At 42.7% G+C, this 16,435-nt stretch overlaps 1 protein-coding gene and 1 long non-coding RNA gene across 2 annotated transcripts in view; both read left to right on the top strand.

Annotated features, from left to right (window-relative positions):
• LOC133489378 (uncharacterized) overlaps nt 1–81 on the top strand; it is a 2,712-nt gene extending 2,631 nt beyond the window's left edge. The window contains exon 2 of the long non-coding RNA XR_009791884.1: nt 1–81. This exon is cut by the window's left edge and continues 1,126 nt beyond it. This is a non-coding gene — a long non-coding RNA (uncharacterized LOC133489378).
• The window catches only part of LOC133489344 (histone demethylase UTY-like), a 77,785-nt gene that overhangs the window by 43,818 nt on the left and 17,532 nt on the right, over nt 1–16,435 (top strand). Inside the window, 15 exon segments of the mRNA XM_061798355.1 lie at nt 3,349–3,469; nt 3,562–3,616; nt 4,241–4,275; nt 4,818–4,911; nt 4,998–5,124; nt 5,578–5,676; nt 9,363–9,582; nt 10,288–10,425; nt 11,794–11,925; nt 12,022–12,093; nt 12,181–12,282; nt 12,394–12,804; nt 14,994–15,761; nt 15,763–15,812; nt 16,111–16,240. Of these exon segments, the coding sequence (XP_061654339.1) occupies nt 3,349–3,469; nt 3,562–3,616; nt 4,241–4,275; nt 4,818–4,911; nt 4,998–5,124; nt 5,578–5,676; nt 9,363–9,582; nt 10,288–10,425; nt 11,794–11,925; nt 12,022–12,093; nt 12,181–12,282; nt 12,394–12,804; nt 14,994–15,761; nt 15,763–15,812; nt 16,111–16,240 (2,554 nt within the window).

The raw sequence follows: 16,435 nt of genomic DNA on the forward strand, positions 1-16,435 counted from the left end.
AATATATAGTTTTATTTTTATTTTTTACTGTTTTTGTACGGTTTTGTATTGAAATAAAATTAAATGCATTTTTCGAGCATTGACAGTATTGATGTCTGTGTCTATTGTTTGATTCAGTCATGCAATACAATCCATTTAAAAAAAAAAAAAAAGCCTGATGGGACAAATATTGTTCCGATTAAAATGCAATGAATTGAGATAAATTACAAAGCCTCTAATTAGATTTTTTTAATGGAGTCCCACGACTAGTAACAATGGAATGAGCCCATTCTAAAGATGAGTTGTTTTTTAATAATTAGATCAATGCCAGCATTATCATATATATTCGACCTATGAATACTGTGTGTGTTTGTCTATGCAATTGTACATCTGTATACATTACATTTATGACATATTGAGTCATGAAAAAAATATTAGACCACCCTCATTTCTTCAATTTCTTGTTAATTTTAATGCCTAGTACCATTTTAACTGAAGAATATGTAAGCTTAATTTTATTATTAAATATAATTTTGGTTGTTATCAGAAAACCATGGAAAATGGCCAGATTTAGATATCAGCTCTTAAACTCATATGAGCTCTTTTCATTGTCGTCATTATATTTGTCTGGCATTAAAAATGAACAAGAAACTGAGCAAGGGGTCTAATATTTTTTTACATGGTGCAGTTTTGTGAAAAACTATTGGCCACCTCCTCAAATTCTTATATTTTTGCACAGTTTCCCCACTTCAATGTTTAAGATCATCAAACAAATGTAAATATCAGGAAAATATAATCCACGTGACTTTAAAATGCTGTTTTTAAATGATTTAAGAAAAAAAAACTATTCAAAGTTAACTGGCCATGTGTGAAAAAGTAATTACCCCCCCTTGTTAAATCATGAATTGTGGCTAATCACAATTTTTGGTTAATTTTGAATGATCACACTCAAGCCTGATTACCTCCAGACCTGTTCAGTCAAGAAAATACCATACTCAAACAAAATCTGTCCTGACAAAATCAAGTTGTCATCGCACTCACATTCACATCTACAGGCAATTTATAGTTGTCAAATAACCTACCACGCATGTTTTTGAGATGTGGGAGGAAACCGGAGTGCCCGGAGAAAACCCACGCAGGCACGGGGAGAACATGCAAACTCCACACAGGCGGGGCCAGGGATTGAACCCCGGTCCTCAGAACTGTGAGGCTGACGCTCTAACCAGTTGGTCACCGTGCCGCCCCATATAAGATTAAAAGTATAAATTGTTAAAAATATTTGTAACATAAGATAACCTTTATTATTCACACAATGAGTAAATTTGCATCTTTAATAGTGGATACAGTAAACCCTCGCTACTTCACGGTTCGACTATCGCGGATTCACGACTTCGCAGATATTTTTACAGTGCAATTTTGCATGCTGTTTTTTACAGCGTACAAACCCGCATTGTATTCTCCGTCCTGATTGGCTATGGTACTGTAGACCAATTTGAATCCATCTCCTCCGTGCCATGTCTCCTGTACAGCACAGAATGCGTTCGGCTTGCTAAATTTAAATGAGTGTTCGATTGCTAGCAGTGTGACTCGAAAGTGCCTCCTGTTTGCAAGTTTTCTCCCAGACATAACCAACAATGTCGACGAAACGCGCTGCAAGGGCACCTACGGTCGCACCCAAAAGGCAAAGGAAGGTGCTAACTATCGTAGGTGGCATGTGTGTTTATAAGAATCTTCTCGCCCAGAAGAAAAAAAGAGCGGCAACAACTACCTCTAACTATGTTCTTCTCTCGGAAAAAGACGCTACAGCGGAGCGGCGTCAGTACGAAGAGGGACGGTCAGAGGAAGCGTGAAATACGCGCGAGTCACAATTAATAATTTCTTGTTTCCAACCTCATACGTTGTTCATTAAAATTAAATTAGTTATTTCTAAAAATTAATAATAATAATGTACTTATTTTTCTCACAAAGGTTTGAACTTTGAGCGTGTTTAAACGAGAGAAATGTGAGAACATGTTAATAGGGAGGTTTACAGCCTTAAAACACATAGTATAATGTAAAAAATAAAGTTTCCGACTGCGGATTTCACCTATCGCGGGTTATTTTTGGAACATAACACCCGCGATAAACGAGGGAACACTGTATAGGAAATATATAATATAATTACCATGCAAGCGAAGATGTAGGTTTGTTACTAAAAATTTCAAACCACCGTATATCAAATTAGAGGATATCATTGGATCGAGGTTTGAAACATGAATAAAATGAGCATGAGTTTGTAAGAATCAGATAAGGATTATGGATTATATACCACTGTGTCCTAAATTATCCCAAATTTAGTTGTCCAGAAATCAGTGTAAATCATTTGGAAATTTGTGACCGACCCAGCTCTGCGACGTGCTTACACTAATCAGTTGTATGTGTTTATAGGTTATTATCAGTGCAGAGAACATTAGGGCGGGAGAGAATGAGAGCGCTGTTTCTATTGGGACGGCACTAGTTGCAAGGAATTATCCATCCATGTTTGTCCTTGTCTTTATTAGGGTTGCAGTTGAGCTGGACCCAATCCGATCTTATTTTGGATGAGAGGTTGGGTACACCCCTTGAGTCTTCACCAACTAATTGAACTGAGATTGGAGCCCAAAACCCCTTGACTCAGAGGCATATTTGCTTACCACTATTCAATCATTCTGCCTACAAGGAATTAGCATATTGTAATTACAACATTGAGTCGACTGCAGCTGTGGATGTACCATCCAAATTGATAACACCAGATGGCATATATTAATTGATACAGGGAGCAGCAGTAGCCAAGTAAATCAGGTTCGAATGCCACTGTCGACCATCCTTCCATTTTATATACCGGATAAGTTGTTTGAGAACCCTGCGTCTTCGGCAAGGCACCACCACAGTGCCACAGTGGAATGATCCTCTCAGCCCCACAACACCACCACCTGATTTATAGCTCTCCTTTTCCTGTTTTCCAATAGAATGTAATGTACATGTTGTAGACCGGAATCTGTGTAATGTGTCACATGAAATCTGTAAATTATTTCTACTGGGAGGTACACATTTGTAAAATTATAGAAATTGTATAAAAAATAATATAGTAGAGGTAGAAAAGGAAAACTTAAAAAAAAAAAATGAGGTTGGTGTTGAATGTTCCAATTTGGATCATGTTTTGCCCGTGTGCAGTTTTTCCTCCTGATAAACTCCTTAAGCTGTACTTTGGTTGCCCTTACATATGCTGTCTCCTTTACGAACAATTGGGAAGCTTCAACTCTGACCTCAGCCGTCATTTTCTTATTGTTGAAGTTCTCTGCATCATCTTGAAACAGTCGTGCTTTTTTCCACCTTTCTTACCTCCACCAGGGCGATCAAAGCATTCCAGGAAGTGTTGTATATTGACCCGGGATTCTCCCGTGCCAAGGAGATCCACCTTCGACTGGGTCTCATGTTCAAGGTTAACACAGACTACGAGTCAAGTCTAAAGGTAGGCCCACGCTCTAATTTGCAATGTGACTGTGAACAAGTGAAGGCAGTTGAAGTGCCTTTCTTAATTTCTGTCCCAATGTTCTCTCACAGCATTTTCAGCTAGCTTTGATTGACTCCAATCCCTGCACTTTGTCCAAAGCTGAAAGTAAGTTCAGCCATCGTTATCTGTTTACGCAAAGTGTTGCTACTGACTACCACCAAGCATCTTAAGGTGTCATGGCCAATGAATACTGGAACAAGGATACTTTCACCTCACAAAAAAAAAATCAAAGAATATACTGCATAACATCTGTCGCACGCACGCATGCAGCAGAATGTTTAGGCTGGGTAGAATATTCGTAGGCACATGGACTCTTCATCATCTCCCCTAACTGCTATGTGTTACCTTGGAGACTGCCGTATCCATTTTTTCCTAGCCTCTAACTGTTTGTGTGGCTGTGTGTGTGTGTCATTCCTCTTCTCATACGCACACACGACAAGGGCAGCCCCCATCCTTCTTCCCCTCTCTCTCTCCTCCCTTGCTCTATCTGGTGAGAGTCACTCAGGCAGTTTAGATCAGACACTGCGGTGCTCCACGCACAAGAAGGTGCTGCTGGGGTGGCTGCCACCGTTCTGCTCGGTTAGATTGTGGGCAGTCAACCTTGGGCTTGCATTTATTGACCCTGCAGCAAAACTTTGCAAAGTATGCAAGGACAAGAAGGAAGTGGTGGTGGACTACTTCTTAAATTAACTGTTGAATAACCTAACTTTATTTTCTCTTCTCTTGCAGTTCAGTTCCACATTGCTCATTTATATGAGATTCAGGTAAGTGTTTTTCTTTCGCAATTGTCCTCTCCCAAGTACACAGTCATTGTTTTGTTGGCAGTTATTTTCAATTCAAGTGAAGGGCTGCCACATTTTTTATATATATTTTATTTTTTACAGTAACCCAGTGTAGTCACAGAAACCGTTATTTTCTATTCCTTGAGCCAAGTGCTGACAGATGAAAGGGGGGATCACGGTGCGTGATTGGGTGGCAAGGGCGGGAGGGGATAGGAAATTATTCCGAGCCGATCGACGGGGTTGCCACGGAAACGAGAACGTCTGTCTCCCCCTCTTTTGTATGCTGATGGTCTCTCTGTAGAGAGGGAATGTCACATTCACTGGCTCTTGAGCAGTATCACTAATGCATGTTGTGCTGTATCAGAATATACCTCTGCGCTGAGAGTATCAGCTTTATGGTGCATTTTAGTGGCGTACAGGGGTGGATATGATTTGTTTAATCATGCTATACAAGCAAAACATGGGGGTGAGGGGTGTCCAGGTTAGTTTCTTATCAACACCTCTGCACTGTTCCTCCCATCCAGAAGAGATATCGGGCTGCCAAGGAGGCCTATGAAAGCCTCCTGCAGACAGAGGATCTTCCCGCACAGGTGAAAGCCACTACCCTGCAACAGCTTGGTAAGATGCTTGTCGACGTGGACCATTACAATCTGTCTGAGGTATACAGTGACTGACTCCCTGTGGGTGCATTTTTTTCACCCCAGGCTGGATGCATCACACAGTGGAGCAGCTTGGGGACAAAGCTAGTAGGGACAGCTATGCCATCCAGTGTCTGCAGAAATCTCTGGAGGCAGATCCCAACTCTGGACAGTCATGGTACTTCCTGGGCAGGTAGGGGGCACCCATGTGTCACGCTTATCATCGTAAACTCACTCAGAAGCAAAATGCATGTAGCTCAACTGTTGTATTACCTCCACCAAGAAGGTTTTTATTGCATTGAGCTTTTTTTAAAGGATTATCTGGAGATTGTTTTTAAATTCTTCTTTTTTTTTTTTTTTGGGGGGGGGGGGGGGGATGTTTTTCCTCTGAATTTCCAGTATGTATTTTTTCTTCTATTTCTGAGACGTTACACATTAATAATGTAATAGAAAATGTTAATGTTAAATGTTAATAAAAAAAAAAAACTTATCACATATTTGATTAGAATACATTAGACAAACAGCAGCTTTGTTGAAGCTTTTCATGTCGTAGATGTTCATTTTGCAAGTGAAAGAAGGCTTGGTGGAAAGCTGCTCTATATTCTCTGGTCAGCTGCACATCCCTGAAAGCCGGTTTCTCCTGCAGGTGCTACTCTAGTATTGGAAAGGTCCAGGATGCCTTCATCTCCTATCGGCAATCCATCGATAAATCCGAGGCCAGTGCAGATACCTGGTGCTCGATAGGGTAACAGCTGATTTATTTGAATTGTATTTGTTTGTTGTTGATTGTCACATCATTTTATGAGTTAATTGTAGATTGCAAGTTTCACCACGTTTACATTAGGCTCTTAATATCTTCATAACTTTGTACATGGAAATTAGCATAATCCAAATTATGTCTTCATTTTATGTTTGCAAGTCAAGGACAAAAAAATGGTTGACCGATAGCTGGTATCTTGAAGAACTCAAAAGTTGGGTCTCGTATCTCAAGGCACCAGTGTATTAATTAAGCAAAATCTAACCTAATTTCTTTTAAAATTCATTAACTGGCCACAATGATCATCTCAGCGATAGATAGCGATATATATATATTGCTATATATATATATATATATAAACATACGTTGTAGGTTAATTGGAAACTCTAAATTGTCCATAGGTGTGAATGTGAGTGGGAATGGTTGTTTGTTTTTATGTGCCCTGCGATTGGCTGGTGACCAGTTCAGGGTATACCCCGCCTCTCGCCCAGAGTCAGCTGAGATAGGTGCCAGCACGCCCGCGACCCTATTGAGGATAAGCAGTCGGTCAAAGCATAATCCTCCATGGCAACGACTTCGGGGGAAGTGGTATACCTCAGGTCTTGTCCCACTTGGTCGGCGCAAAACCCAAACAGCAACAGCCTCACATTCAGTTAACGTCCCCTAGCCCTCTTGCCGCGGCAGTAAAACAGGCCGACTGTACATATAATTGACTTTGACTAAATGCCAAAGAGTAGAAATAAGTCAAGTCGGGATTTAATCATTTCTACTCATATCAGCGGGTAGGGCATTCCAGAGTACTGGAGCCCAAATAGAAAATTCTCAAGAGCCTGCGGACTTCTTTCCGGCTCTTGGAGTCATCAAAACCAGCGTTTTGCGAGCGTAGGTTTTGAGATGGAACATACGGTACAACTAAGTCAGCGAGGTAAGAGTGTGCTCACCCATGTACCGTAATTTCTCGTGTGTAATGCACATCCTCCCTCCCCCCCTAAAAAATTTTTTGGGGTCAAAAGTCAATAGTGCGCATTATACATGGTCCTCATATTCTGTATCCGAAATGAACAGCTGGGCAAGTTCTCATCAAACACGGCAGGTTCGAGTCAGTCTCGTTGCCGTGCGAAAGCTCGAACAAGCATCCACAATCCATTCACAAGTTGTGGCGTAACTCGCCCGGCGCTGCCTCCTAGTCTTAGTAAAGCTGTGTTCAGCCACGTCCGGGTTTCCTGTGTGTAAGCAGCGTGTCGGCAGTAAATGCTAAAAAAAAACAAGAACAAAAAAAAAACACACACAAGTCAAGTGGAGCGCTCATCACACAACAACATTTATAGATGTTGGAACTCGGTGCACATTATAAGGCATCCCGTCCACTTTGGAGACAATTTAAGACTTTCAAGTGCGCCTTATGGTTGTGAAAATACGGTATTTATTACAACCCCAATTCCAATGAAGTTGGGATGTTGTGTTAAACATAAATAAAAATAGAATACAATGATTTGCAAATCATGTTCAACCTATATTTTATTGAGTACACTACAAAGATATTTAAATGTTCAAACTGAAAATTTTTGTTTTTAGCAAATAATCATTAACTTAGAATTTTATGGCAGCAACACGTTCCAAAAAAGCTGGGACAGGTGGCAAAAAAGACTGAGAAAGTTGAGGAATGCTCATTAAACACCTGTTTGGAACATCCCACAGGTGAACAGGCTAATTGGGAACAGGTGGGTGCAATGACTGGGTATAAAAGGAGCTGCCCTGAATTGCTCAGTCATTCACAAGCAAAGATGTGGCGAGGTTGACCTCTTTGTGAACAAGTGCGTGAGAAAATAGTCGAACAGTTTAAGGACAATGCTCCTCAACGTACAATTGCAAGGAATTCAGAGATTTCATCATCTACGGTCCATAATATCTTCAAAAGGTTCTGAGAATCTGAAGAAATCACTGCATGTAAGCGGCAAGGCCGAAAACCAACATTGAATGCCCGTGACCTTCGATCCGTCAGGTTGTGCTGCATCAAAAACCGACATCAATGTGTAAAGGCTACATGGGCTCAGGAACAGTTTAGAAAATCATCAGTAAATACAGTTTGACGCTACATCCGTAAGTGCAACTTGAAACTCTACTATGAAAATCAAAAGCCATTTATCAACAAGACCCAGAAACGCCACCGGCTTCTCTGGGCCAGAGCTCATCTAAGATGGACTTATGCAAAGTGGAAGTGGTCTGTGATCCGACGAAGTCTACATTTCAAATTGTTTTTGGAAATTGTGGACCTCGTGTTCTCCGGGCCAAAGAGTACTTTTCTGAATACTTTCTGGTGTGTGTGTGTGTGTGTGTGTGTGTGTGTATATAATATATATAGCGAAGTTACTGTGGAAAATACCCCTTACAATTGCATTTCATTGCATTATGTAATGACGTCGACAAAAGACTGTTTTCTATGGCTTTGTGTGCAGGGTGGGACGATGTGTAGCAGGTAGCCAATGGAGAAATGTTTTAATAGCATAATGTGTTTTTTAATTGGGTGTAGTGCAGTGGTTCTTAACCTGGGTTCGATCGAACCCCAGGGGTTCGGTGAGGCAGTCGCTGGGGTTCGACGGAGGACTCGACACACACCGCGTGTGTGTGTGTACGTGCTTTATCCGTAAAAGCCTTTTTACACTGCATTTTGAATGCGTTGTTCATGCCGTTCAAAATGCAAAGGAGCGTCAAAATTGCCGTTTATCATTGCGGCGCTGCGTCTGGAGTTGAAATGCTTTGTTCTTTTTTTAAACCATCTTTATTTAACAACATTTCAACGATACAGTTGACTTGAGTAGCATTACTGTGCCGTCAGACAGCTCATCCAACCAATTAACCCTTTTCGAGCAATGTAGAAATAATATAAAGAAAGGGAACAGACTTTGTTGTGAATTATAACAACGAAGGCCGTTCCTCTATGAGAGTGGCACATAGCACGAGGAATGGCAACAGCAAAATTCACATTCACTTGCAGTACATTTTCATTGAATTGAGTTTGTTTTTTTGTGTGAAATTCATGTTTTGTGGGTTTTCTTTAACACAGTGATTTTGCGTGCAACTGATGCGTGGTTCATTTTGTACATGACCTGGATGACTGAGAATCTACACAGACAATAAAATATATACCTGTTTTGAATTTGAAATAAACCATGTTCATTCATTCATTCATCTTTCGTTCCGCTTATCCTCACTAGGGTCGCGGGCGTGCTGGAGCCCATCCCAGCTATCTTTGAGCGAGAGGCGGGGTACGCCCTCAACTGGTCGCCAGCCAATCGCAGGGCACATATAAACAAACAACCATTCGCACTCACATTCACACCTATGGGCAATTTATTCTTCAATTAACCTACCCTACATGTTTTTGGGATGTGGGAGGAAACCGGAGTTCCCTGAAAAAACCCACGCAGGCACGGGGAGAACATGCAAACTCCGCACAGGTGGGGCCGGGATTTGAACCCCGGTTCTCAGAACTGTGAGGCAGATGTGCTAACCAGTCGGTCACCGTGCCGCATAAACCATGTTTTATTTTTCAAATTAAGAAGGGTTCCGTGCACTCCATCTGAAACTTGTGGGATATATATATATATATATATATATATCACTTTCTTTGCTGAACCTCTTCACACACTTTGTTCTTCACTGTCTTGCCCCAGAGTGCTGTATCAGCAGCAGAACCAGCCCATGGATGCACTGCAGGCCTACATTTGTGCTGTGCAGCTGGACCACAGCCATGCTGCCGCCTGGATGGACCTGGGCACACTGTATGAGTCGTGCAACCAGCCGCATGATGCCATCAAGTGCTACATCAACGCCACACGCAGCAAGGCATGCACCAATGCCACCATGTTGACCCACCGAATCAAATGCCTACAGGTGGGTGGCGAGAGATGTGCAGCAATTTATAGTGACAGGGCAATGCAGCCAGCCACATGTGCTCCGGAAGCTGTCATTAATTGATTTGGACACCAATAATGTTGACTAGCCATTATAATGTAATGTAGTAAACCGACCTGTAAAAAACGCTACTTTACCAAAAAGCTACAGTAAATGTCACAAAAAATCCATGTAATCTCTAGTAACACAAATTAATCCCAACATCAATACTATCAGGAGGCATTTACTTTCAAGGCCACTTTATTTATGACTAAACAAACAGCTGGCATGTCATCATCTGGGGTCCTGACAGTTGCCATGTCATGCCATTTCTATATTTGCTTTCACATTTCCTCAAAGCAGTGTCATTTCTACCTTGTGCATGAGTCACAGTCCCACTAATTTGTATTAAAACGACACAGCGGCGGTCCTTAAGGGTCATGTTTGGGATTATTGTTGCTGAGTGTCATGCAAATGCTACCTCCCCGTTTGAACCACCCTTTTCACACATGGCCATGCAGCTCCAAGACTCTGCTTCACTTGTGCTGTAACCTGCCTGTACCATTGCTGATCTTTTTTTTTTTTTTTATTATTATTTCGAGGTCATCGTTTTTGTTTTGTTTTTGTTTAATTTTAGCAAAAAAGCCTTTTGTGTTTTTCTTTTCTTTTTTTTTTGGTTTTTCACGTCGTTTTCCATTCCCCTAGGCTCAGTTGAGTAACCCCCAGCTCAGTAGCCCACAGAGTAAAAGTAAAATGCTCCCTCTTATTGAGGAGGCATGGAGTCTACCAATCCCGGCTGAGCTCACCTCCAGGCAGGGAGGCCTGAGCAGTGCGCCACAGCAGGTGAGAGACCAGATCCCTCCCCTTTGACCCGAGACGCTCAAAACACATAATCCTAATGTACACGCCGTCACGCCTGTCAACACATGCACTGTTGTGCACACTAATGGGTAACACTTGTGCTTGAACTCCATCTCCTATGCTGATGTACAGTTGCAAAATTGTTGTCTGTTTCTGCCACTGCTTGAGTTTCTCTTCTAAATGCGTATTGGGATAGCACTTTCAAATACAGTTTGTCGGCCACAGCTGGTTCACAGCGCCTATTATTTAGATGATGAGGGAGTCTCGCCAAGTGTTACTCAGTCTCCCACCCCCTTTCTTTCCAGTAGTTATTCAACTTCACCCATTTCTCGTCGCTCAAGTCAAACACTAATCTCCCCACTCCTTCACATCACCACCTCCTGTATTATAACAAGACATGCGCCATGCACTTTGCCGAAAAATCTGTTTAAGGGGCCAACTTCACCTCATCTGTTTTAAACAGTGACAAATTTAAGAGCTGCAACTCTGAAGTCGAGCGGCTGCAATCATAATTGTCACTCTCATTTGACCTTGTAACAAGGCTTGGGTGCCATCAGTGAGGTTGTGCTGCGTTCAGCCTCCAGTCTCTTTCCGCTATCGCCCCCTAGTGTTTCATCACTTCTTTTATTGATTTATACCTGTTTCACAGTAGGAAGTTGTAGTGTTTGTTTGTGCATGATCGTTGTGTTTTGGACTGTGCATTGATGTGTTGACTAAGATCTTTCACTGGGTCCAGATGATCCTTTAATATCATTTCACAATGTTCACTGTGTCTTTTTCATGTTTTAGAATCTGTAGGGAGAAGAAATTCACACAACTCTGGTGATGACATAGCATGGCTGTACACTAGCCTGATGTTTTCTCTGTTAGAGGGCAGCTGTACCTATTGTACTGTTGAATGCATTCCGTTTGCTTTTAGTCATTGCAACAGCTCCAACTTTGCCTACTACAGGAACCAGAACCCCTCTTTCCACCCAGGGCTGCTATGGCACTGTGATGCATCAGTAAAACATGTCATGATTTAATAACCATTTAGCCCCAGTTAAACATGCTACAATTATTTCAATATCAACATTTGTCTCTTTTTTCCATTTGTCTTACTCTCAATCCTCTGCTTGGCTTTGCTTTTCTTCTTCACTTACTGTTTAACAATGATTTTTTATTTTCTTTTTCCTCCCTGATTTCCCATTTTCTGCATCTTTCTCTCCACTTATCTTTTTATCTGCGCTTTGCTCCTTTCCAACCATTATTCAATGGTCTTTTGTTACATTTACCCTTCCTCCGCTTGCTCTTTACTTTTCCCTTGTTTCATTTTACCTGCGCTACTCCCCGTTTTCTCCCCTCCTCCAGGCCTGTAAACCCAACCATGCTGCAGAGGGTAGCGGTGCAGGTCAGTCTCTGCCGCCTCACGTGGCTGCACTGGGCCAAGCAGAAGACCAGTCCTGCCCAGCCAAAAGGAAGCGAGCTTCCAGCCCTGCCAAGGTAAAAGCTTGTCTCCGTAAGTCTTTGCGCATGCTTATTCTTTGATTTGACTTTTTATTTCGCTTAACGTGTGCTATTCCATTATTTTTTAAACAGGGAGATTCCTGGGCTACTAATCCAGTGCAGCAGCCCGTTCCCAACTGGTACCTCTCCCCACAGAAGTTGCAGGTTGGTCATTGCGCTTATTCCTTTTTATATTCCTCACTTCAGGTTCCATCGCTTTTTTAAATTTCTTTTTGCTATTGTTCTCTGCAGTTGTTAGAACAACTACGGAGTAATCGAGCCAGCCTGAAGCCCACACAGCTGCAGATGTTGGAGCAGCTGGATGCTCAGTTCACCATGATGCAGCAGCACCAGGTAAAAATTATGGCAATGCACACGCTAGCAAAAATCATGGTCATGCACTAATCTACTCTTCTGTCACACCTAGTCTTAAATGTTCATGTTGGTCTTCATTTTTTCATGTAGATGCGGCAGAATGCGTCAGGAGGTCAGGTGCGGCCCTCCTTCCCCAATGGCCCAACTGCCAATTCTCTCCCATCCCCTAATCCAAGCCTCCATCCCACGCGGCCCCATCTGGGACCTCATCGGCCCCTGTGCCCCCCTCAACCTTTGACCAATGGGCCTGTGGGTCCTGGGGCACACAGACACTCAGACTCTGTCTCCCTTCCTGTGGGTGAAAGCAACAGTAGTAGTAACAGTAGAAGTAGTAGTAGTAGTAATAATAATAATCAGCCGGGGCCTACGGCCTCGGGGCCCAGTAGAGATGTGCCTTACCTGCAACCTGCCGGCAGCGACGACTCAGCACTACCTCACACCTGCACAAGCACGCAAACACAGGACACCACGCCACGCCCTCTGCACCTTATCTCTTCTCAGGTAAGTCCTCAGCTCTCTGTGCCAGTGATTTCTTTGAATCATCATGATTCATTTTATACCTTTGCCACACCATATCCTACCTATGATTATTTTATGTACTTTTTACATAATTAAAAACGAAATATTGACAATATATGTTATTCAAAGCAAATCTTAATTTCAAACAAAATTTTAGTTGTTTTTTTTCCCTCTCAATCAATTTCCACAGAAATAATTTTTATTTTTATTTTGAGGATAAAAAGAAAATAAGAGCTTCATCTTGGGGGGGAAAAAACAGCGTGATCCTTGATAAATTAAAGACCCTGTGAAGCAAATTTAGAGATTTGTTTCGAAATGCATTACATTTTTGAATTGCTGAAAACCTGTGCAAAGACTGACAACTACGTAGTACTGAATTGTGGACATATAGTGTTACACTGTTCTTCACCATTTTAGTTTCCCGAGTTTGTGCATCAGTAGTTACCCTGTATAATTATTAATAATAGTTACTAACACCCGCCGTACGCCGAGGGACACGACTAGAAGCGACGGAAGTGGAGCATCGCAAAAACTTTACTGTCAGCAACTCTTTGTCATACACAACGCAATTAAAAACATCTAAGCGGTGTACTGCAATGGAAAAACCACTACCCCATATGGGGTTTTGAGGCTCCACATACAATATACTGTAGTGTATTATATTTTGTTGAACCATAAAAACATGGGATGATTGTTTGGAAGAAGCAGATAGCCACGAAGAGAGGAATGAGAAGAAACAGTTAAAGTGCAACAGTACAGGAGGAAAAAATGTCTTGTAAATTTACCACCACAGACAAGAGTCTTGTTGATAAGCCTAACAATGAATGAATGAAATAAAAAAATTGCAAAGTATGTGAAATCAGGATTCAAAATACGAAAGAATTGAGACATTCTTTCAGCTTGTAGACACTGGGCGTGTCACTGAAAGCTCTGAAAATCCTGCCTCTCCTGTCACACAGTGTGTGTGTGTGTGTGTGTGTGTGTGTGTGTATATAGTATACACACACATACACTCACTAACAATATTCGCAAATGTACTTGACTACGTAATTGCCTTCCACCGGGCTTGTTTCTTGTTGCACGGAAAAAAATGTCTAGCTGATTCTGCTCGTATTTCTTCGGAATTAAACTCACTAATTGCTTTTTTGAGGGGTCTGGAAAGTCGCTAAGTTGGCAACACTTGCACTGCTTTGGTGAACTAGCCAGCATGCCATCTTTTTAGCGTAATTAGTAAATGTCAGCAGGGGATGCTCTTTGAACTACGGAAGATCTATACGGGAAACCTATAAATTAAAAATAAATAGATTAAAAAAAATAAATAAATAGTCCTGGCAGTTGAACTCGATTTCATCAATAAAATCTATCATCCTGCTCTGGATATAAGCCAGTCTAGGCAGGGTCAAAATTTTACATACACCCCCACTAATATTGATGGAATGTCCCTTAACAATTTCAACTCTATGATGGTTGGAGCCATCAGCAAGATTTAGGGCAAAAAGGAGAGTAAATCCTTGACTGAGCACCACGTAATCAGGCCTTTGTATGGGAATTTTGTGCATGCCAGTTGAACAAAAGTCACTTATGCATTACTTATGCCAAGCTCAGACCACACGACTTGTCGTTCATGACAGTCGCTATGTCAGATTGCAAGACATGGTGTCATAAATTGGGTGAGTGGTCACACTACACGTATGACACCGACCAGACCCTGCCTGATCATCGCGTACTGTTGGCATGACCACGGTCCGACGCCACGTCTTGGGGGAGGCAGGACAAGAGGAAAGGGTCCAGGCAGCAGGGGAAAAGTTTCTGGGCGTGTAGGACCGCGGGACACAACTGTGGGGACCAGGCAGTTAACCGGAGCTCAGCTCTGCAGGAACAACAAACGCATGACACGCGCTCCCGGCAGAAAAGAGAGCGAGCGCGCGAGTCACAGAGTGACGGACGGGTGTTTGGGTGCATCGTCACACTATTATTCAATGTCTAGGAACAATCGTATGACCACGTAGGACCTTTGATAACCCTAGTCGTTACAAATGCAGCTGCCTGATAGCTGCAATTTAATGCTTCTGCACAAAAAAAAAACATTGCCATAAATAAAATAGTGATAATCCTAAGACTATTTTGCACACCTCTAGTGGTCTTAATCAACGGTTGTCCCCTTCCTTTAGGTGCCACAGAAACAGTCCGTTCCTCTTCTTGGCTCCAATACCGAGGGAAACACCTCTCATCTGCATCCCCCCAACTCCATTGCCCCCCTGCAGTCCAACAATCAGGTTGGACATTCCAACGCTGCAACGCCACAACAACAGCCAGCGCACAACCACCTACCATCCCCACCTTCTCTTCCCCCTTCCTCTACCTCAAGTGGGGCAGCACCCGGTGTGTCCGCTACCAAAGATGGCAACACTGCGGCCACCCTGCCGCCGTCGCCATTGGCATCAGCTGACTGCAAAGTGGCGCAGTCCGACAGCCTGGCCTATGCTATCCACTTGGGGGAGGGTGGCAAAGTGGCAGAAGGTGGTGAGAAGCAGAGCCTTAGCGCAGACAATCCAAGACTATCTGCCCTGCTGGCAGGGGGGGCAGAGGGGAGTGAGGGAAAGACAGAAGGCACTGTATCTACGACATCTCCCAACAAAGTCAACAACATCCACCCTGCTGGCTTGCCCTCTACCCCCAACACACAGGGAAGCTCAGCTGCCTCCTCACCTGTCTCTGCCATATCCACTGCCACGCCCTCACCCAAATCCTTAGAACACACCCAGATAGGCAGCCATAGTCCCGCCACAACTATAACAACAACGCCAGCTGTTAACGGTAATGGCAAAGGGGGGATCTCTGAGGACTCTCGGAGCCCACTGAAGGCCGAGCCGCCTGCTATCACTGGTCTCAAGGCCACACCTCCGCATGGCTCCTCTTCGTCATCCTCATCATCTTCAGTCCTCTGTATCTATCTACCCCAGCTCCACAGACGTGCTGAAAGCCTGCAGGTGAGACAAATGTGTCGCAAATGTTCGTTTGCTGATGGCTCCCTCCAGTGGAATTTTACAGTCACTGAAGCATCAGAAACGGTTACGTAATTGTGTAGCCGTGTTGTTGCTATGCAGATATTTTGCGTCACATAATGTTTACATTTATTGACTGTTTTACTCATTAAAAATTGGGTGGCTTTATTCAGTTTGGATTTGATCATAATTTTTGAACAAATTGCAAGAAAATTGTAAATTATTCAAAATTTGTAATAGACTGTTCTTGGAAAATTGCCTGATTTTATTCATGTGTGTGCAGAAACCTGGGCAAAAATGGGCTTTCCAACAGCAGCATCCTTCTCGACAAGTGCCCGCCACCACGGCTGCCCCCTCCTCCCACGCCAGCCCTGCCCAAAGACAAGCTCAACCCACCGACCCCCAGCATCTATGTGAGTAGCAGAGAGATTAATTCACATGACCCATGTCTGCTCTCTTTTGAGCTAAAGATAATATAGTTACGTGAATAGATTAGTGCAATCCGATGTGGATAATTTGTGTTCCGATAACGATATATATCCCAGTATCGTATTTTTTCCTTCAAATTACATGAAATCAATTGCAATTTTCTCTTCTATTTTCCCCGT

The sequence above is a fragment of the Phyllopteryx taeniolatus genome, chromosome 1 (assembly GCF_024500385.1).
Source record: "Phyllopteryx taeniolatus isolate TA_2022b chromosome 1, UOR_Ptae_1.2, whole genome shotgun sequence".
Taxonomy (NCBI): domain Eukaryota; kingdom Metazoa; phylum Chordata; class Actinopteri; order Syngnathiformes; family Syngnathidae; genus Phyllopteryx; species Phyllopteryx taeniolatus.